Source organism: Pituophis catenifer, unplaced genomic scaffold, assembly GCF_029215685.1.
Source record: "Pituophis catenifer annectens isolate HBS135680 unplaced genomic scaffold, rPitCat1.0.hap2 SCAF_1, whole genome shotgun sequence".
NCBI classification, from domain to species: domain Eukaryota; kingdom Metazoa; phylum Chordata; class Lepidosauria; order Squamata; family Colubridae; genus Pituophis; species Pituophis catenifer.
Genome location: NW_027256881.1, coordinates 126457227 through 126474113, shown reverse-complemented (window position 1 = coordinate 126474113; position 16887 = coordinate 126457227). Strand labels below are relative to the sequence as shown.

The 16887-nt window shown below is 36.7% G+C and overlaps 1 protein-coding gene across 1 annotated transcript in view; it reads right to left on the bottom strand.

Annotated features, from left to right (window-relative positions):
- The window catches only part of CSMD1 (CUB and Sushi multiple domains 1), a 1157523-nt gene that overhangs the window by 867793 nt on the left and 272843 nt on the right, over positions 1–16887 (bottom strand). Inside the window, exon 2 of the mRNA XM_070954938.1 lies at positions 11331–11547. Within this exon, the coding sequence (XP_070811039.1) occupies positions 11331–11547 (217 nt within the window). The remainder of the gene's footprint in view (positions 1–11330; positions 11548–16887) is intronic.

Genomic DNA, 16887 nt, shown 5'->3' with positions numbered 1-16887 from the left:
AAATTGATTATCTCGACCTTTTCCTAACTTTTCTTGCTGTGTTAGAGACCAAACTGTTTTCAAGATGAGACTGCTGTTTTTTATAAAATTAGAACATTTTCATCCTGCTTTGGCATTCTTTTCTCCCCGAGGCAGAACAATTTTATCTATTATCTCTTATATGTGGCTTCTTTTCTTACTAAAGTATGTGATTCTTAGGCTAAATTTGTTACACAGCTGCTACAATATGTATGAATAGAAACATAGGCATGTGGTATCCGTTTTCACTTCTTCCTTCTTAAACATATCAAGGTCCACTTCTGAGTAAACATATTTATTTTTGTGCCTTCAAGACATTGTTGACTCCCAGTGACTACCTGGGCTAGTCAGTGCCATTTTAATAATTACAATTCTGCATAATTAGGTTTTTTCCCCTAAATTGAAAGATACTGTGATAGTTTGTAGTCTCCATCTGCATATGACCTTCTTCCAGTGTGCTGGGATTTCCATCCATCCATCCATCATTATTGCTAATAAGAAATATTTGACCGAAGTGAAACTCATTAACATTCATGGAACCATCAATAAACATGGCATTTTACAAAATAAATGTAGCCAGCCAAGGATCTACAAATCTAGAGTTTGATCTGTAGGAAGGGTAGAAGGGTAGAAAAGCAGAAAGAGGAGAAAAAACAGTAAGAATGTGAACAAATACAAATAGCTAAAATTCTGCATTGGTTTACGTTGCAGCCTAAGGCATTAGGTCAAAGACTTTATAGAAGCCTCCAGAATCTGAGTTTTGTAGAAATATTGAAAGAGAACAGAGATGATGCCATGAAGGTGTTCCTAGAGTTCCATCCATTCCAGAATTGTTGTCCTTCATGGAGGCAGCAGAGGACAATCATCTCATAACATGATTTCTGCCATTAGTCCTTTCTTCCCCTTCCAATCGAGATATAGAGACTGATCAGAGTATATCAAAGTACATTGTACTTTGCCATTTAAGGGACTCTTCCCAATCAACTTGTCTTTTGAGCATAAGAACTAACACGTTTTAAATGGCCTATAAATGGAGTGATTTCAATCAGTTTTTCTGAGTATCTGTGAAGGAAAAGTGATGTGTTTTAGCTATAAAGATACCCAATAACCTCAGCACACCAGTCTTTCCCAACCTCGGGATATTCTAAGTTATGTGAACTTCAACTCCCAGAAATCTCAGACACTGCAGTGGGTAGTTGAGAAATCAGAGAGATGAAATCCACACAACTGGAAGCATCAAGACTGAGGTGGTGGTAGTCTAGAGCATTAATAGTTATAAGTTTCGAGCACCCATATCATCCAATTCTCCCATCCCATCCTTTAAGCACCAATAAAAAATAACTCCTGATGTTTATTTTCAAAGCATTGCTATGTGCCTTTCTACTTTTAAAAAGAAAAATACAAATCATTTTTTCTGGATATTAAAGGATTGTGTGTGTGTGTGTGTGTGTGTGTGAGCAAGCGAGCGAGCGCGCGCGCGCGCACACACACACACACACACACACACACACACACACACACACACATATATATATATATATATATATATATATATATATATATATATATATATATATATAAAAGGAGCCCTGATAGCACCAACTGCTTTGACAGCTAAGTGCTACATACTGAAATTGCCATCTGCTATTTTTTTTTCTTTTTCGTGACACTGTTCCCAGTCTCTGTTACAAATAGAACAGGAGTGAACTCAAGGGATTCTTTTTAAAATAATCATTCTTGTGACCATCTACATGGAGCCAGGTTTAGGAAAACAACGTATCATGTTCATCAAATATTTTATGGCCAGTTCCTTTGTTTTAAGAGCTAATTGAGGGTAAAATATAAGGTAACTACAGTATATCTCTGAGCAGATAGTGCTGGCTTTCCTCATCAAGATGTTGGTAGAACTGACTAATAGTCCATGTCTTATACAAGCATTCACTTGCATGCATGGGGGTTTGATGGTAGATGTAGAAATCAGCCAGCATATAGCCCCTTCACTTTCTCTCTCTGATCTTCCTGTAAATTACCCAGATTTCCAAAATGCTTTAATGCAAATATAGCTTTCCACATAATCATATAGCACAGGACAGGGTTATCTGTGGGACCAAGGACATCTACCCATCCTACTAGTTCAGATAAGGCGAGCACACTCCTAGCCCCTTCCTCTAAATATTGCCATCTGATGGGAGCTTTATATTACTTTTCTGTGGAAACCTGTGCCCTAGGAAATGCTCTGCCCCTGATTTGGCAGGCCTCTACCCTCCTAACCTTCTGTGACGCTTTGAAGAACTCTGGTAGAAGATTAGCACTTTAGAACTTTGATTTGATGCCCAGGTTTAATTGTTTTTAATATTTTAATTGGTTTGGTTTTATAGTTTTAATGTGATTTTAATGTGTCTTTTGGTCTTTGATTGGGAGCCATCCAGAGTTGGTTGAAAATGGGAAGCTATATAGATGTGATAGATAGATGATAGATAGATAGATGATAGACAGACAGACAGACAGACAGACAGACAGACAGAAAGACAGAAAGACAGAAAGACAGAAAGATAGAAAGATAGAAAGATAGAAAGATAGAAAGATAGAGGCAGGGAGGCAGGCAGGAAATGAGGGATGGATCAGGGACTGTATTAAATACGGGCACAAATATCACAGATTGAGAAGACTAGGTAGCAAGGTTTGTGTGTATTCTGTCCTCTGCCCATTTTCACATCTTCACACCTTCAAGAGAACTTCTTGAAGCATCTTTAGATTCATTGAAACCTATCTCATTAATAATTGAGAAGATCCATACACCAATCTGAAAATCAGTGATATTATATGCTTTTCTTTTTTTTTTTTTCAGGTAAACTGAGTAATCCTGCAAAGAGAAGTGGTATGCCTTCCAAAATGTGTGAAATAGTTCCAAGGGTAAGCCTAAGTATTTTGAACAAATGTAAGGAATAGTTTTTTTTTTTTTTGAATTAAGTTATATGATGTACTACTTTTGAATGTAGCAAATAATTTAAATTTATTTGATAATACCAAAAAAGAGACAAACAAGTAGACAAAATGATCATAGTAATTCTGTATGCAACCTGAAGGCATATTCACATCTCACACTATTTTATTATTATTGCATATTTCCCCATCATTTGAAGAGAGCTTGTGTCTAAATGACACATTCATCTATGTTCACTAGGCCCACAAAGTATCTGATAATTCTGGTGAACAGTTACATAATTGGATGGATGGGTGGGTGGGTAAGTGGATGGGTGGAGCCAAGCCTTCCTTATTTTCATAACAAATATATTAATCAGCCTTTTCATGGGATCCATTGATTTTAAAAGTTCTATCAGAGCAGGAATGCATGCATAAATAAAAGAATATCGAAGGCATGTATAGAATGTTAATTGCAGCCAATTATTTTAAGCCTGGTTTTGTTTTTATATTTTCTAATAATCATATAGTACTGAAATATTAAAACTTTTGTTTGATACAATTATATACAGATGGATCGTCATCCCTGGTTGAATATGGTAGAAAATAAAGTTCTAGTCTTTTGAATAATTAATAGTATTATTTTAGCAAATCAAAGGTTATGGAAGCATTTCTTCTTATCTGTGGTACACTCTCTCATTATGATAATATGTACCAGATTCCTATGTGCATTTTCTAAGCAGCTGTATCTGTCACCATTAGTGAATACTGCAGGAACACCACTCCTAACAGCAGATCTATAGAATAAGTAAAAAAGATTTCTCTTTCTTTCTTCATATACATAAAGCAGAAAGAAATCCCACAGAACCTTTTTGCTACAAACATGTCAGTTGTACAGGATATCTTAATAGTAAGTAGCCAAAAGCAAGCAATTACTGAATTCAATAATATCCTAATGGAAACACATGTATCCTACTTAATGCAAGATTTTCTCCTGTATGCAAAAAAGTATATACATTAGTAATTTAATGGCAACATTAGGAGTATTTTTTTTTTCTTGACTGTTTTAGGATTTATTGTGAAGGTGGAAAAAAAAAATCAATGCTAAACCAGAGCCTTTGTTCCTCATTCGAATGTGATTTTGCATGCCACTGCCATGCATCTGTGTCTTAAGCATGTTTACTCACATATACTTTTCAGGGAGCTTAAGGAGATTTGCTCCCAAGTAAATGTGTCTAGAATTATGATCTAGTATGTTTTGAGCATTATGTAGAAAACTAATTTGGGCTGAATACCCATAAAGTAGCAAATGAATCCATATTCAACAATGGGTAATTTGGAGTTTTGGTTTCTTTTTCTATGTAAGGTGCTGGAAAAGGGTTTCTTCCCCCTGCACACTGCAGGAGGGAAGAATTCTCATGCTATATTTTTAGGTGATTTGTATTGATTTAATCCTAATTTTTACTCAGTGCACCTATATTTTTACAGAGGTCACCTCTTGATAGGTGACCTACTCAATACACCTATATTTTTACAGGGGCCTACCTCTTCCTATGCTTGACAGAGGCTAGCATAGGAAGGCCAATAGTTATTCTAAATGTATTTTCTTTATAGGAAAGGTCATGTATTATAATGGCTTAATCCTACCAGGCAATCTAATTGCTTAAGGAATTGAATCAGAGACTCCAAACACATACAGGTAGTCCTCGATTTGAGATCGATTAAGCCCAAAATTTCTGTTGTTAAGTGAAACATTTGTTAAGTGAGTTTTGCCCCATTTTATGATCTTTCTTGCCACAGTTGTTAAGTGACTCACTGCAATTGTTCAGTTAGTAACACGGTTGTTAAGTGAATCTGGCTTCCCCATTGACTTTGCTGTCAGAAGGTCTCAAAAGGTGATCACTTGATCTCAGGACACTGCAACCATCATAAATATGAACCAGTTGCCAAGAATCCAAATTTTGATCATGTTATCATGGTGATGCTGCAACAGTCATAAATGTGAAAAATGGTCATAAGTCACTTTTTTCATTGCTGTTATAACTTTGAATGGTCCCTAAATGAATGGTTGTAAGTCAAGGACTACCTGAAATAGTTTCTCAGAATGCTATTTTTATCTGTATCAATTGTTTATCATTTTCTTGGGCTATCATTTAGACCAGTGGTGGGTTTCACTTACCTTTACTACTGATTTGCTCGCGTGCACACGCTTGCTTTGCTCCTGCACGCGCCACTTCTGCACATGTGCAGAACATATTTAATGATGCCTGGGTGGGTGGGTGGAACCTCCGGCTGCTGCTACTACCGGTTCTCCCAAACCGGGGTGAACCAATAGCAACCCGCCACTGATTTAGACACAATAGGATTATAACTATTTAATATAGTTATACTACATATGATATATCTGTATATTTAGGGAACAACAAGCATTTATAAAGCCGTTCAGGAAAGTACAAAAAAATTAAAAGTTCTTTTTCATTTTCAAAACCTTCTACAAGCATTATACATTGAAGAAGGAACTGTAGAAATGGAAAGAGTAAAGAGGTACTCTATTTCTCTTTTATCTTAGTAAGAATTCAAGAAACATCCTAGGTAAGAAAAAGCTGCTTAGTTGGAGAAATTATCTTCTAAATATACACTGCTTGCCATCCAGAGCCAGCAAATAAAGAAAAGGCTTTATAACAGAAATGAAACATCACAAGGCGGATTAGCAAACTCTCTAAGGGCAGCTGAGACCTACACTAGGAAGGAGACAGTTATTTATTATGCTATTTAAAACGGGAAAGTAGTTCGCTGGAGAACAGATTTAATACTTCTGTGAGGCAAACTGTGACTGAGCACAGGCTTCTGACTCACTAAGAGAAAGAAACAGAATTAATTTTTGCATTTTTAAACAGTTGTATGTGGAAAAATTACCTGGCTAGCTTCATCCATTATGCTAGCTTTTTCTGTAGTTTCTTGTGGTTTCTTAACTTTTGGCAGAATCGCATGCAAACAAATGATTGATCTGTGGCTTAGCTGGGAGTAAAACTAACTACTATGGTTCAAAAAAACCCAACATCAACCCAAGTATAAACAGCTTTAGCTGAGCATGATGCATGAACCTAGCTGGGGTAATGTTTAATTGGAATGAAGAAAGACTTGACTTGCAAAAGAAAGAGACTTAGCCCTTGAGTGATATTGTGCCGATTATTTTCTGGTTAAAGTTGTTCAGATATTTGCTTTCTAGCTTGCTCATATGCATGATCCAGCCTCATTTGAGCTGTGGCAATTTAAAAATGCTGCTAAATAAACAAACGAACAGAATAATCAAATAAATGACCATGTAAGCAAGATAATAAATGTTCAAAAAAAATGCAGGGACCGTTTCCAAAGAAAACTGCTTTGTTTTTGCTTAGTTTGAACTACCAAAAGAAGAATATTAAACACTGTACAACTGGTGGTAGTGATGCTTTCACATCCACATAACTTTATATAGCCCTTCCCAAGGGATACATGGGATATGTTATACATGGGGTTCAGGCAGTGCAGTTGTTCCATTTTTCTTTTTCTGAAACATGGAACAAAATATTTCAACAATTATTTCAGTGAGCTGTTTTCTTCCAAGCTTAGAACAAAAAGGTGCCACACACCTTTTTGTTCCATGCCTATGGACCTTGCATTAATATGTTTGCAATAATTCTGGACCTAAAAGCCCAAATTAAAATGAAGGGTCTAGATGAGGGGTGTTAAACTCATGTTATCACGGCAGCATCATGTGACGTATCAGAACTTTCCCCCCCTTCGCTAAACTGGGCGTAGGCATTGCCAGTGTGTGACGCATTCAGCCTGTGGGCTGTGAGTTTGACAGCCCTGGTCTAGAGCACACATTTATGGGCATAGTTCCTTATATAAAAAGGGCCTTGCCAGGGGGCATCAGGTACAAGACAGTTGGCTGCAATGCTAGCCATATTTACCTGTGCTCATCAATGCACATCTCTGACATCTGCACAGGGCTTAAGTCAATTAAGACTGACAACAGGTAATGAATTCCATATGGAGCACCATTTCTAGTATTGTTGCTGAGCAACCAACAGAAATCCTGTCTGATATTCAATGTAAGATAACCAAATAAACCACAATCTTGCACATCCTAATAGAGGGATAGTCAAAAATAGACTAGAATTTGAAATGACTTTTAGAAGACTATGTGTCAGAAAAATTTTAAAATAAGATAATAACAACAGCTAAATATAAATAGCAATGGCTAAATCAGGCTTCTAATCTAAATTTGACTGCAAAAATGAAGACAATTTGAGGAAAGTTTTGTGTAAAAGGACTGGGAGCTCCATCCTGTTCTTCTACTGAAAACGGTAACATCAGCCATTAAGCAAAGGCAGTGCAAATTCTAATATTAAAATGTTCTCACAGAGTTTATCTGCACTGCCAAATTACTCTGTTACTAGTACGGTCCAGCAACCATTTTTGGAGGATATGAAGAGATGATATCCTGTTCTTACCTTTGGTCTACCATGAATGCAGCCTTTAGACACATTTTCCTGTTCCCAGTTTGAAGAAGTGATTTCAAGTCCCAGAATTCAATTCTTTGAAGAAGTGATTTCAAGTCCCAGCATGAGCGTCTACAGAATTCTGAGAGTTGAAGTCCACCTGTCTTAAAGTTGCCAAGGTTGAGTAACACTGTAAAATCTTATTTATGTGATATGCAGGACAAGGCCATCTCCTTTGAGATTCCTGAGCTATGGAATTATTTCACTAGAAGTAGGTTTAGATCCCACCATCCCCAGTATTTAAGAAAGTAGCAAATCGTTAATTTCTTTTCCTGAGCTTTTAACTGTTAACTAATTTTGATCATACTGTGATTCTAATTAGGGTCTAAGACAACTCGCCATGGCCGACTTGCTGCAGGACAACTTGATATATCAACTTGACATGGGTTAACTCACCATAGGACAATTCAATATGGAATAACAATGTGAGATAACTGGACACATTCCTCTCTTAATATTATTTGGGTGACCAGCCGCCTCTTCCACCTTTCTTAGTTTTATTAAAATCAGTAGTACATGATTCTCATCCCTAGAAGAACCAGTGCCGCTTGTGAAAACTGCCTAGGCAGATATTGGGAGAATTGGAACTGGCTGCACAGAAGTTGCAGGACATGGTTGCACCAGCATCTATTTAACTAAACTTAAGTCTGGCCTTCCACTCTGGTTTCCAAAGCCAGCCCAGCTTAAGGGCTCCCACCAGCCCGAACTCCTTCTCCAAAGGTTTCCTTGTCTCCTGTCCTTCCCCCTATTTCTCCCTTCTCCTCCCAAGGTTCTAGAGCAAGGAAAGGGCAGCTTGCAATAGGTGTAAGGACCAGGGCTTTGGCACCTGGAGTCGTGTGAGAGCAGAAACTGTCTCCCCTTGCTCAAGGAAGCTTCTTGATTGACTCCACTAGCCAATAGCCAAGCTTCCAATCATGCCTGGGTTTGAGGAGAAGGACCTCTCCTTCAGCCTGCTCCATTGGACCCTGACGACTCCTAGGCAGAGAGATGGTCAAGCAGGGATGGGGCAGGATGATTTGCTCCTGATGACTATTCCCATGAAGGTTCTTCTTGCTGATGTGTCCAGCCTAGAACAATTATTCCCCTGCCTTACACAGGAGGGGGCACTGGAAAGCGAGGCGAGGAAGCCTTTGGAGAAGGAATGTGGGCTGACAGGAACTTTTGCCTCCCTTAAGCCGGGTGAGTTGGCCACAGTGAGTTGTCTCATTCCATCTAATTATACTAATTTTACGCTGTGGTTCATATTTTGTGATTTGTTTGGAAGTTATACGTTGTCATGTAGCAATCTATATGCAGAAAGATACAACCTAAAGCTAACAAGGATAACAATATTTAGACAGCGAAAGTTTGTGTGTTCCTATGGCGAGAAATAATTCTCACTGTATTTGTTTAAATTGTTATTTGTAAAATAAAGTAGGTATTTCTTTTAAACAATTGAATGAAGATCTCCAATGATTTCTAATTTTTAAAAAATTGGAATAAATAACTCTCCCACTTTTTTTTTTTTTTTTTTTTTTGCTGTTTGTAAGTTTGTGCAGAAAGCAATTGGTGAGAAAATATTTCCTAAATGTATATTGGGATCAATTAATTGTGTGAATTGAATATTTTGTTTGATAGGCAATTAACTTCTGGAATATCCTCTTATGATATCATTGGTTTTGTTTAGAACCTGCTTCTGACAGATACATATATTCACATAGATGCACAAATGTGAGATATATGCACAAAGCCAACACTTCTTCTAAAGGGAAAAGTCGCTCAGACTTTCAGATGGAGTGAGCTACCCTAGGCAACTTTACTTTAAGGTAATTGGGAACTGCCCACAATTGATTATAAGATAGGTGGCTATAGAAATATTTTAAATACATAAATAATGTCTATATCAATAAAATGGGAGCCAAATACTACACAAAAGTATTCAATTTGAAAAAAATTAGTTTTTGGCAGATGACCATTTAAAACAAAAATGATAATATCTTTAAGTAATTATTTCTACTATTAAAATTATGTAAGCTTAGTCTCGAAGGGAACTTCACAGTTTTAAGACACATGTATAATGCATTATGCAGTGAGCAATACATTTTGATAGAATTGCACAACAGATATCATCGTTCCTGACCTCAATATTATATTTATATTTCAGCATTGTCATAAGTATTGCTAATTGTCTAAAATAAACCGCTTGAAGTGTAAAATGTGAAGAGTGTCTCCTTAGAGCTTTTTGTTCTGTTTAATTAGAACTTGCTATTTTAGTGATGGCACTCATTATCAGGACTGTTTTGCTCATTACAGTGAATGTGGCAGCAAGACACTACTGAGTCACAGATCATCATACATTTACACAATACTTTTAAATAACAACCTACATAGCGCTGTTATAACAGAAGATCCTGGAGTCTGCAGACTGAGATGCTGTTGCGTTACTGAAAGGGAAAAGGAATCATGTAACAACTTTCCGAGATGAAGTAGAATCTAGGAGATACAAAATGGAGGCAGACATCTTCTTATTTTGTTTGTGTGCCCCATCCACGGTTCAAGTAGAGGCAGGACAGAATGTTTAAGATTTTTAGTGAAAATGGGTCATAAGTAAGGGGACATGAACTCCCACAGTAAATCCTTCATCATGCTAGGTCACTGCAAGTCCTTCTTTCTCCAGTGCGATTCAAAAAATGGAAGTAACTGAATCAATAATAAAGCATCTGGAGCTTAAGAATTAGAAGTCCAGTGTTATTCTTGGGCTGCCTTGCTGGCCTATGTTGTGGTTCAGAAAAGAGGCTTAATTAAGTTTTCTCTCAGGACAATCATTTCATTCAAATCTAAATTCTACAGTTCTTTTCAAATAAAACTGATCCACATATGGATTGAGGAACCATAGGGAACCACTTGAAGTCTGATCTCCTACTTTACATATAGTTTTGGTTTCAAATACAGGTTACACAAACTTTTCAGTGGGTAAGGGTTGGTCTATATACTAATTCATTGCATTGTGGATTAACACCCAATTTTTTCCCCAACGCAACAAGTTTTCTAATGAGGGAAAACTATTTGTTCTTGGCTCTTAGTCCTTGATAAAGCTCTGAGGATCCATATAAATATCAACTAAGGAAAGTTTTAGATTTTTCTAATGTAATGTGACCATCCATAAGAAATAAGTCTATAACACATTGAAATCAAAATGTATTATAATGAAAATATATAACATTCTTCTAAATAAGAAGTCTTTGAAGCAGAACTTGTTTCCTTTATATAAAAGGAATATAAAATAATGCATAAAATATATAAATATTAAAAAGAACATAAAATTCTTTTATCCTTAAAAGAATTCCTTATATAAAAGGAATTCTAATGTTGTGATGATGTTATCTGTTCTGTTCAACAACAATAAGCGGACTTCCAGAAAGAAATACATTTTCTTACAGGTGGGTTTGTGAGCTGAATAGCAAGCCAATATGGACATCTCCATGCCTTCCCTCTCAATTTTTAATAGCAAAGCTAAATGGGTTTTAGAAATAGCAAAAGTTCTTCGTTTGAACAGAAACAAAACATTTCCAACAATACGTTTATTCTGGAATGCCACAATTGCTTCAGAACAATAATAAATATATAAGCATGCATGCAAGAAACAAGCAGCCTAACAGAGATTGGGTCCAAGTCTGATATCATGAAGGAAAAATAGAATGATTTCAGGAAACATCTCTTCACTGTTATGCAAAGCAGAAGCTTTTTGTCTTCTATAGGGACGTTCATATGTGAAGTAGCCAAACAGAGCAGTGAATAAACCACCTTTACAACACAACATTGAATTCTATATAATTTACAAGGAGTGACTAGATTTTACTTTACCTCACTTTTAGGTTCCCTTGTTGTGGCTGACCATCATAAACAGACAAAATATCAAAATCTTCTTCGAGGGCAAAAGTATGGAATGATAACTGTATCCTGTTACGTTCGCCTGTGATTATGATCCATGTGCAGTTGGCGTAATTTGGGTAGCCATGAGGGAATCCTGGGCTTTCTATCGTCCCATTGGGGCCTTGTACTAAACCTCCACAGTTCTGACCTGGAAGACAAGAAGGGAAAGGAGAAATTCAATCATATTTTTTCCTCTGTCCTATAGTAATATCCACACAAAGCAGGCTTGAGACTGAAAATCTAGAATTTTAAGATGTAATTCCATTTATTCATGTGGTGTTGAATATTGAATAGAGTAAATGGCAACAAATTTAGTTCCTTCTGATTTTCACTAAGCCATCTTTCCCCTCATTCTTAAGGGGATAACCATTAGGAATAGATGGGGTACACTGAAATAATGCATTTTTAACAAAGACAACATTAAGGGATACAGAATAAACATAAACCAGAGCCACATTTTTATCCTAGAAAGCATGCTTCCTAATCCACCAGTGGTGACCACTGGTGAATTTGATTCATGAACACTACAATGTACTCCTTTAGTTTTCTTTATTATAAGACTTTCCACTGAAAATAATGGGTCAAAGTTTTAGAACTTAAATTCTAAACATCAAAGCCTCCTTATTTTATTTTATTTTTTCCTTGCCACTTATGTTAGCATTTACAGCGAATGTTTAAATTGTTATTATAGTGTAAATCTTGGAAGCAGCCAAGATAGATTAGATAGTAGTGGAATGTGAGTTTGATTAAATAAATAAATAATGGTTACAGGGGAAAAAAATCATTTGTCTTGATGGGATCATTAATATTGCTAATGGGAAATATTTTGTTCCTGGAGCAGCTGGAATTTAAAGATTTTTATTTTTTTTTGTTATTGACTTCCACATTGGGAAATAAAATAAAAGCCTTAAATATATTATTAAATATATATATATATTTAAAATGCATATTTAAAATATGTATAAAATAAAATGTTTGATAATGTCTTTATTTATTACATTTTTAAAAAAATTACAGGCCTTCTCCAATCAATTGAGTGGTGTACAACTTCTCAAATCTGAAATTTGCCTTAAAATAAATAGATAAGAATCAAATTAAATCTTAAAACCAAAATCATGTATTATTAAGTTGCAGTATACAGAATGATTTTGACAATTAAAAATGGCTACTTATCCAGAGTATAACCAAAGCAGCCTTTCCCTCAAGGCTTGGTGAAAAAGACAAGTCTTCATAGATGTTTTGAAGACCAGAAAGGACAATAGCACTTAAATGTGACAGGACACTATTGAAGCATGTAGGTGGACATCTCTGATTGCAGGGACAGGTGAAGAGTCCACTCTACTAGACCTTACTGAGTGAGAGGTGTTAGTGGGAGGAGGCAATTCCACAGTTATCCAGACCTTAAACCATGAAGAGCATTAAAGTTTACAACAGCAACTTAAGTTGGAAGCCAACTAGGCATCAATGCAACTTTCAAACTATGACCAGTTTAGGATTTGTCTATAGCTACTTGAGCTGCTTCATTCTGTACTATCCACTATTTTAGCATTTTGTATGTTGCCTGGGAGTGCCAGGGAACTGAATTGGGAAACAGCATCCAAATGTCTATTTAGCCACAATGTTTTGTTGAGGTCTAGTCCCAGGTCCAAAAGGTACACTAGAGAGCCAATGTTCAACATCCATTGGAGGCACTGATGATATTTCCTAGGTGAGTAATGAAACATCTGCAAGCAAACATGTAAGCTCAGAGAGCACTAAGCACTACACAGTTCATCCCTGAGCTACAGATATTCTCTTCTACTGAATACATTGGAGAGTTGTGTGAACATTTTTTTAAAAAGAAACAATTCTGAAATATCCCAATTTTTTTCCCCCTGCATGACATGAGTGAACGTTAGAGCGCAAAAATCCCTAAATTAGATCAACAGGAAATGTTTCAGTTTCCTTTGGTTCTTTTATGACTAAATTCTAAGATTCAACATAGAACATGTTTATTCCCAATTTGATTAGTATATCCTACTGAACCATATGGGGGCATGCTGCTGATTAAATAGGCAATTCTACAACAAGTAACCTTGATTTATGACAAGCAGGGTTTTTTTTTCTATCCATCTTGCTGAGCTCATTAATCCCTCAAATATAGATATGCCAAAGCTCAGAATTACATTGAGGCATAAAATCAATCTGTTTCGTAATGAATAAAATGTCTGCAAAGAGAAAAGGTTGGGGGAGGCATTTTGTGCACAATGCTTGGACTCAGACGCAGTTTTGGCATAAATATATTCCTAACACTTGCTGTTATGCCCACAACAAAGATTATTTCAGGCAACTTTTTATTATGTCCCAAATACCTATGAATAGATTTCTGACTTTAAATATTAACTTGAAATGCTGTCAAATGCTTGTGGGAATTTCCAAATCCTAACATAAAAGATTTAATTAAAAAAAGGATTTGCAGGTTAAAACTATGGCCTAATAAATTACCATTTTCTACTGAGTTTAAATCTGCAACTCTAATGAGTAGATATTAAAGCTGTGGGAATCCAGTAGGCCTGTTAAAAGAGAAGGATTTCCTAGCATATCTGCCAATTGTTCAAACCAAACCATTATAATGCAGACATTGCCACATTTCTTTCTCTAAATGTAAAGCCTTTTATAATTAAGTAGTTCCCAAAGTTGTATTTATAACCTATTAAACATAGCTTAAATTGGGAGAGGAGACAAATCCACACTCAACTGGCAATAGGAAACTCTCATTAGTTGCATTTTATTAATACTTCCTTCTTATTGCAAATTGGAAAAAAAAAATCTAGGCACAGTCAGCTTTATTTTGTTTTTGTTTTTGTTTTTTAAAGCAGTGTTCTTATGATGACTGGAAATTGGTGAGGAGAACTGTAATCCTTCTGGCAAGCCTCATCACAGAGTCAATTTATTTGATTTATTCGACTGCCTGCATATACTCTCTATTGAAGGCAGACTGGATGTTCTTGTTAGCAAGGATCTTATTGGAGGAAAATGCTTGACTAGATGTACCATTTCTGAAATGCAGATATACTACAACAGGGGTGTCAAACTGGAATTCATTGAGGGCCACATCAGGGTTGTATTTGACCTTGGCAGGGTGGGGGTGGGGGCGTGGCCAGGGGGGCATGGCCAGCTCGATGTCACTTGTGTCAAGGGTGCCTGTGATGGCCCAAGTGCTCTGCCAGCGAAAACAGAGTTTAGGAGGACCACATGCAGCCCTCACGAGCTCTGTTTCACTGGCAGCTCTGTTTTCGCTGGCAGGCCAGTCCTTCGCTGTTTGCAGGATGGCCCCGCAGGCCAGTTCTAAGCATCCTTGCACTAGAGTTTGACACCCCTGTACTAGAACATAAAGTGATGAATCTGGGCTGATTGTAAAATACTACACATTAGGATTTGTTTGGGGGGTGGGGAGGAATGGGGGATAGGAAAGGCTTAATAAATTTCAAACGTGTGTGTTAAGAACCAGCAAGTTAATGGCAAGATTTTTTGTTAAGGAAACTGAAGATCGGGGGGCTAAGTGAAAATGAAAATTAATTCATACATACTCCTTCTGCATCAAGTTGAATGACCAAGTTCTCTGTATACAGGAAATACTGTAATTGGGGTGAACGACTAGCTATAATACTAAATTATAATCTGGTTTACTTCACAAGGATTTACTATCTTCTGTGAATTGAGCCATGGGGTTCACAAACTGTGGCTTATGACCAAATGAGTGGTTTATGAGCCACTACTTCAACAAACTATAGTTAAAACATATCAGCACAAGATATGAACCCAGCCAATGAGGAAGGGCCAGAAAAAAAGAAAAAAAGAAAAGAAAAGGACACATATGGGTTCTAGAGTTAGACCACTTGGAGTGGAATTCAGTTATCACTGATAGAATTTCACTTGTGCCTATATTAAGACTAGGCCATTGTTAATCTGGGTCAGTTTCTAGATCAGCAATCTCCAAGCTTGGCAATTTTAAGACTGGTATATTTCAACTACCAGAATTCCCCAACCAGAATGTCTGGCTGAAGAATTCTGGGAGTTGAAGTCCACAAGTCCTGTGTGTGCGTGTGTGTGTGTGTGTGTGTATCCTAAAATAAATAAATAAAATAAATAAATATAATGTGGTACAGTGCAGAATGACATTCCATTCTTGTCTGGCTTAATTTTTGTAGGGGTCGGGTGGACGGCAACTCTTCTCACTAAAAGAGATTTATTTTCTTAAAGCCTGAATTTCCAAAAGGAGGTGGGATGAAAATGTAGTAAACAAAAGGCAGAAGAGAAGAATTAGGCTTTTCTCACCGATAATGTAATTGAACCTTAAAGAAATATCTGGGGGAAAAATGGTTCATACACCTAAGGGTGTCATCTGCAACTTGCAAAGCTGCAGAAGCTCAATTTTCTAGAGAAATAAAAGAGTGCTTTTGTTTCAGCCTCTGGGAACTGTGGAAGTCTGAAATAAGGCTCTGAGGTACTTTCAACCTGTAAATGTGGAAAAACTCTCCCACATGCTTCATTTTAAATCAGATCTCTTGAGGGTTAGATACTACTTTATTCTCTGAGAATTTTGTTTTTTAAATATCTTATCTATCCCTAGCTCATCATTGAATTTGCTTTCTGTACTATTTTAAATAGTTGTTTTTGCTTACAAAGTTCTTCCTAGAATCCGGCAATTTCAGGGGTTTTCTTAATTGCAGTTTCCAACGCAAATCAATTCATGTTGAAGATCAATGCCATTTTAGACACTAAACTTCCTTGTACTACATTCCATGTGGCTAAAGAAACTCTTCCACTGATAGGAAGAAAGAGGGTTGCAAAAATACAGAAATGCTAGTCTTTCCTGTTTAAATGTGTATCACCTGTAAAATAATCAGAGATGAAAAAGGTTTTTTAAAAGTATCAATTGTCCGCCACCCCCACCCCTGCCACCTCCCCACCCCCCCCCCCGGCTTAATTGCTCTAGGATGGTGAAGAGATGAAGCAATGACCTAGTTAGGGAAGTCCATAGTTACCTGGTTAACAAAATACACCTTCCTTCCTTTCTGTACACAGAGAAAAGTCTTCCTAGCAATTAAGAATTTGGGAATTTGTGCATGTGTATGAGAGGTATGAGTAATAAACAATTTACAGTATGCTTATGTCATCCAGATGTAAAATAATTAATTCATGGGAAATTTTTTTTAAAAAAGTTAACCATCATATTTACTTGGTAGACCCATTATGAGATTGCAAAAAAAGCAGCCAGTTTGGTCTAGTGCGCAAGGTACCAGATAGTAACCAGTAGATTTGTGAGTTCTAGTCTGGCCTTAGGCATGAAAGCCAGCTAGGTGATGTTGGGCCAATCACTTTCTCTCACCCCAACCTACCTCACAAGGTTGTCAATGTGGGGAAAATAGGAGAAGGAAAAATATTAGGGATTTTCGACACCTTGAGTTATTTATAAAAAAAAATAAAGGCAGGATAAAAACAAATA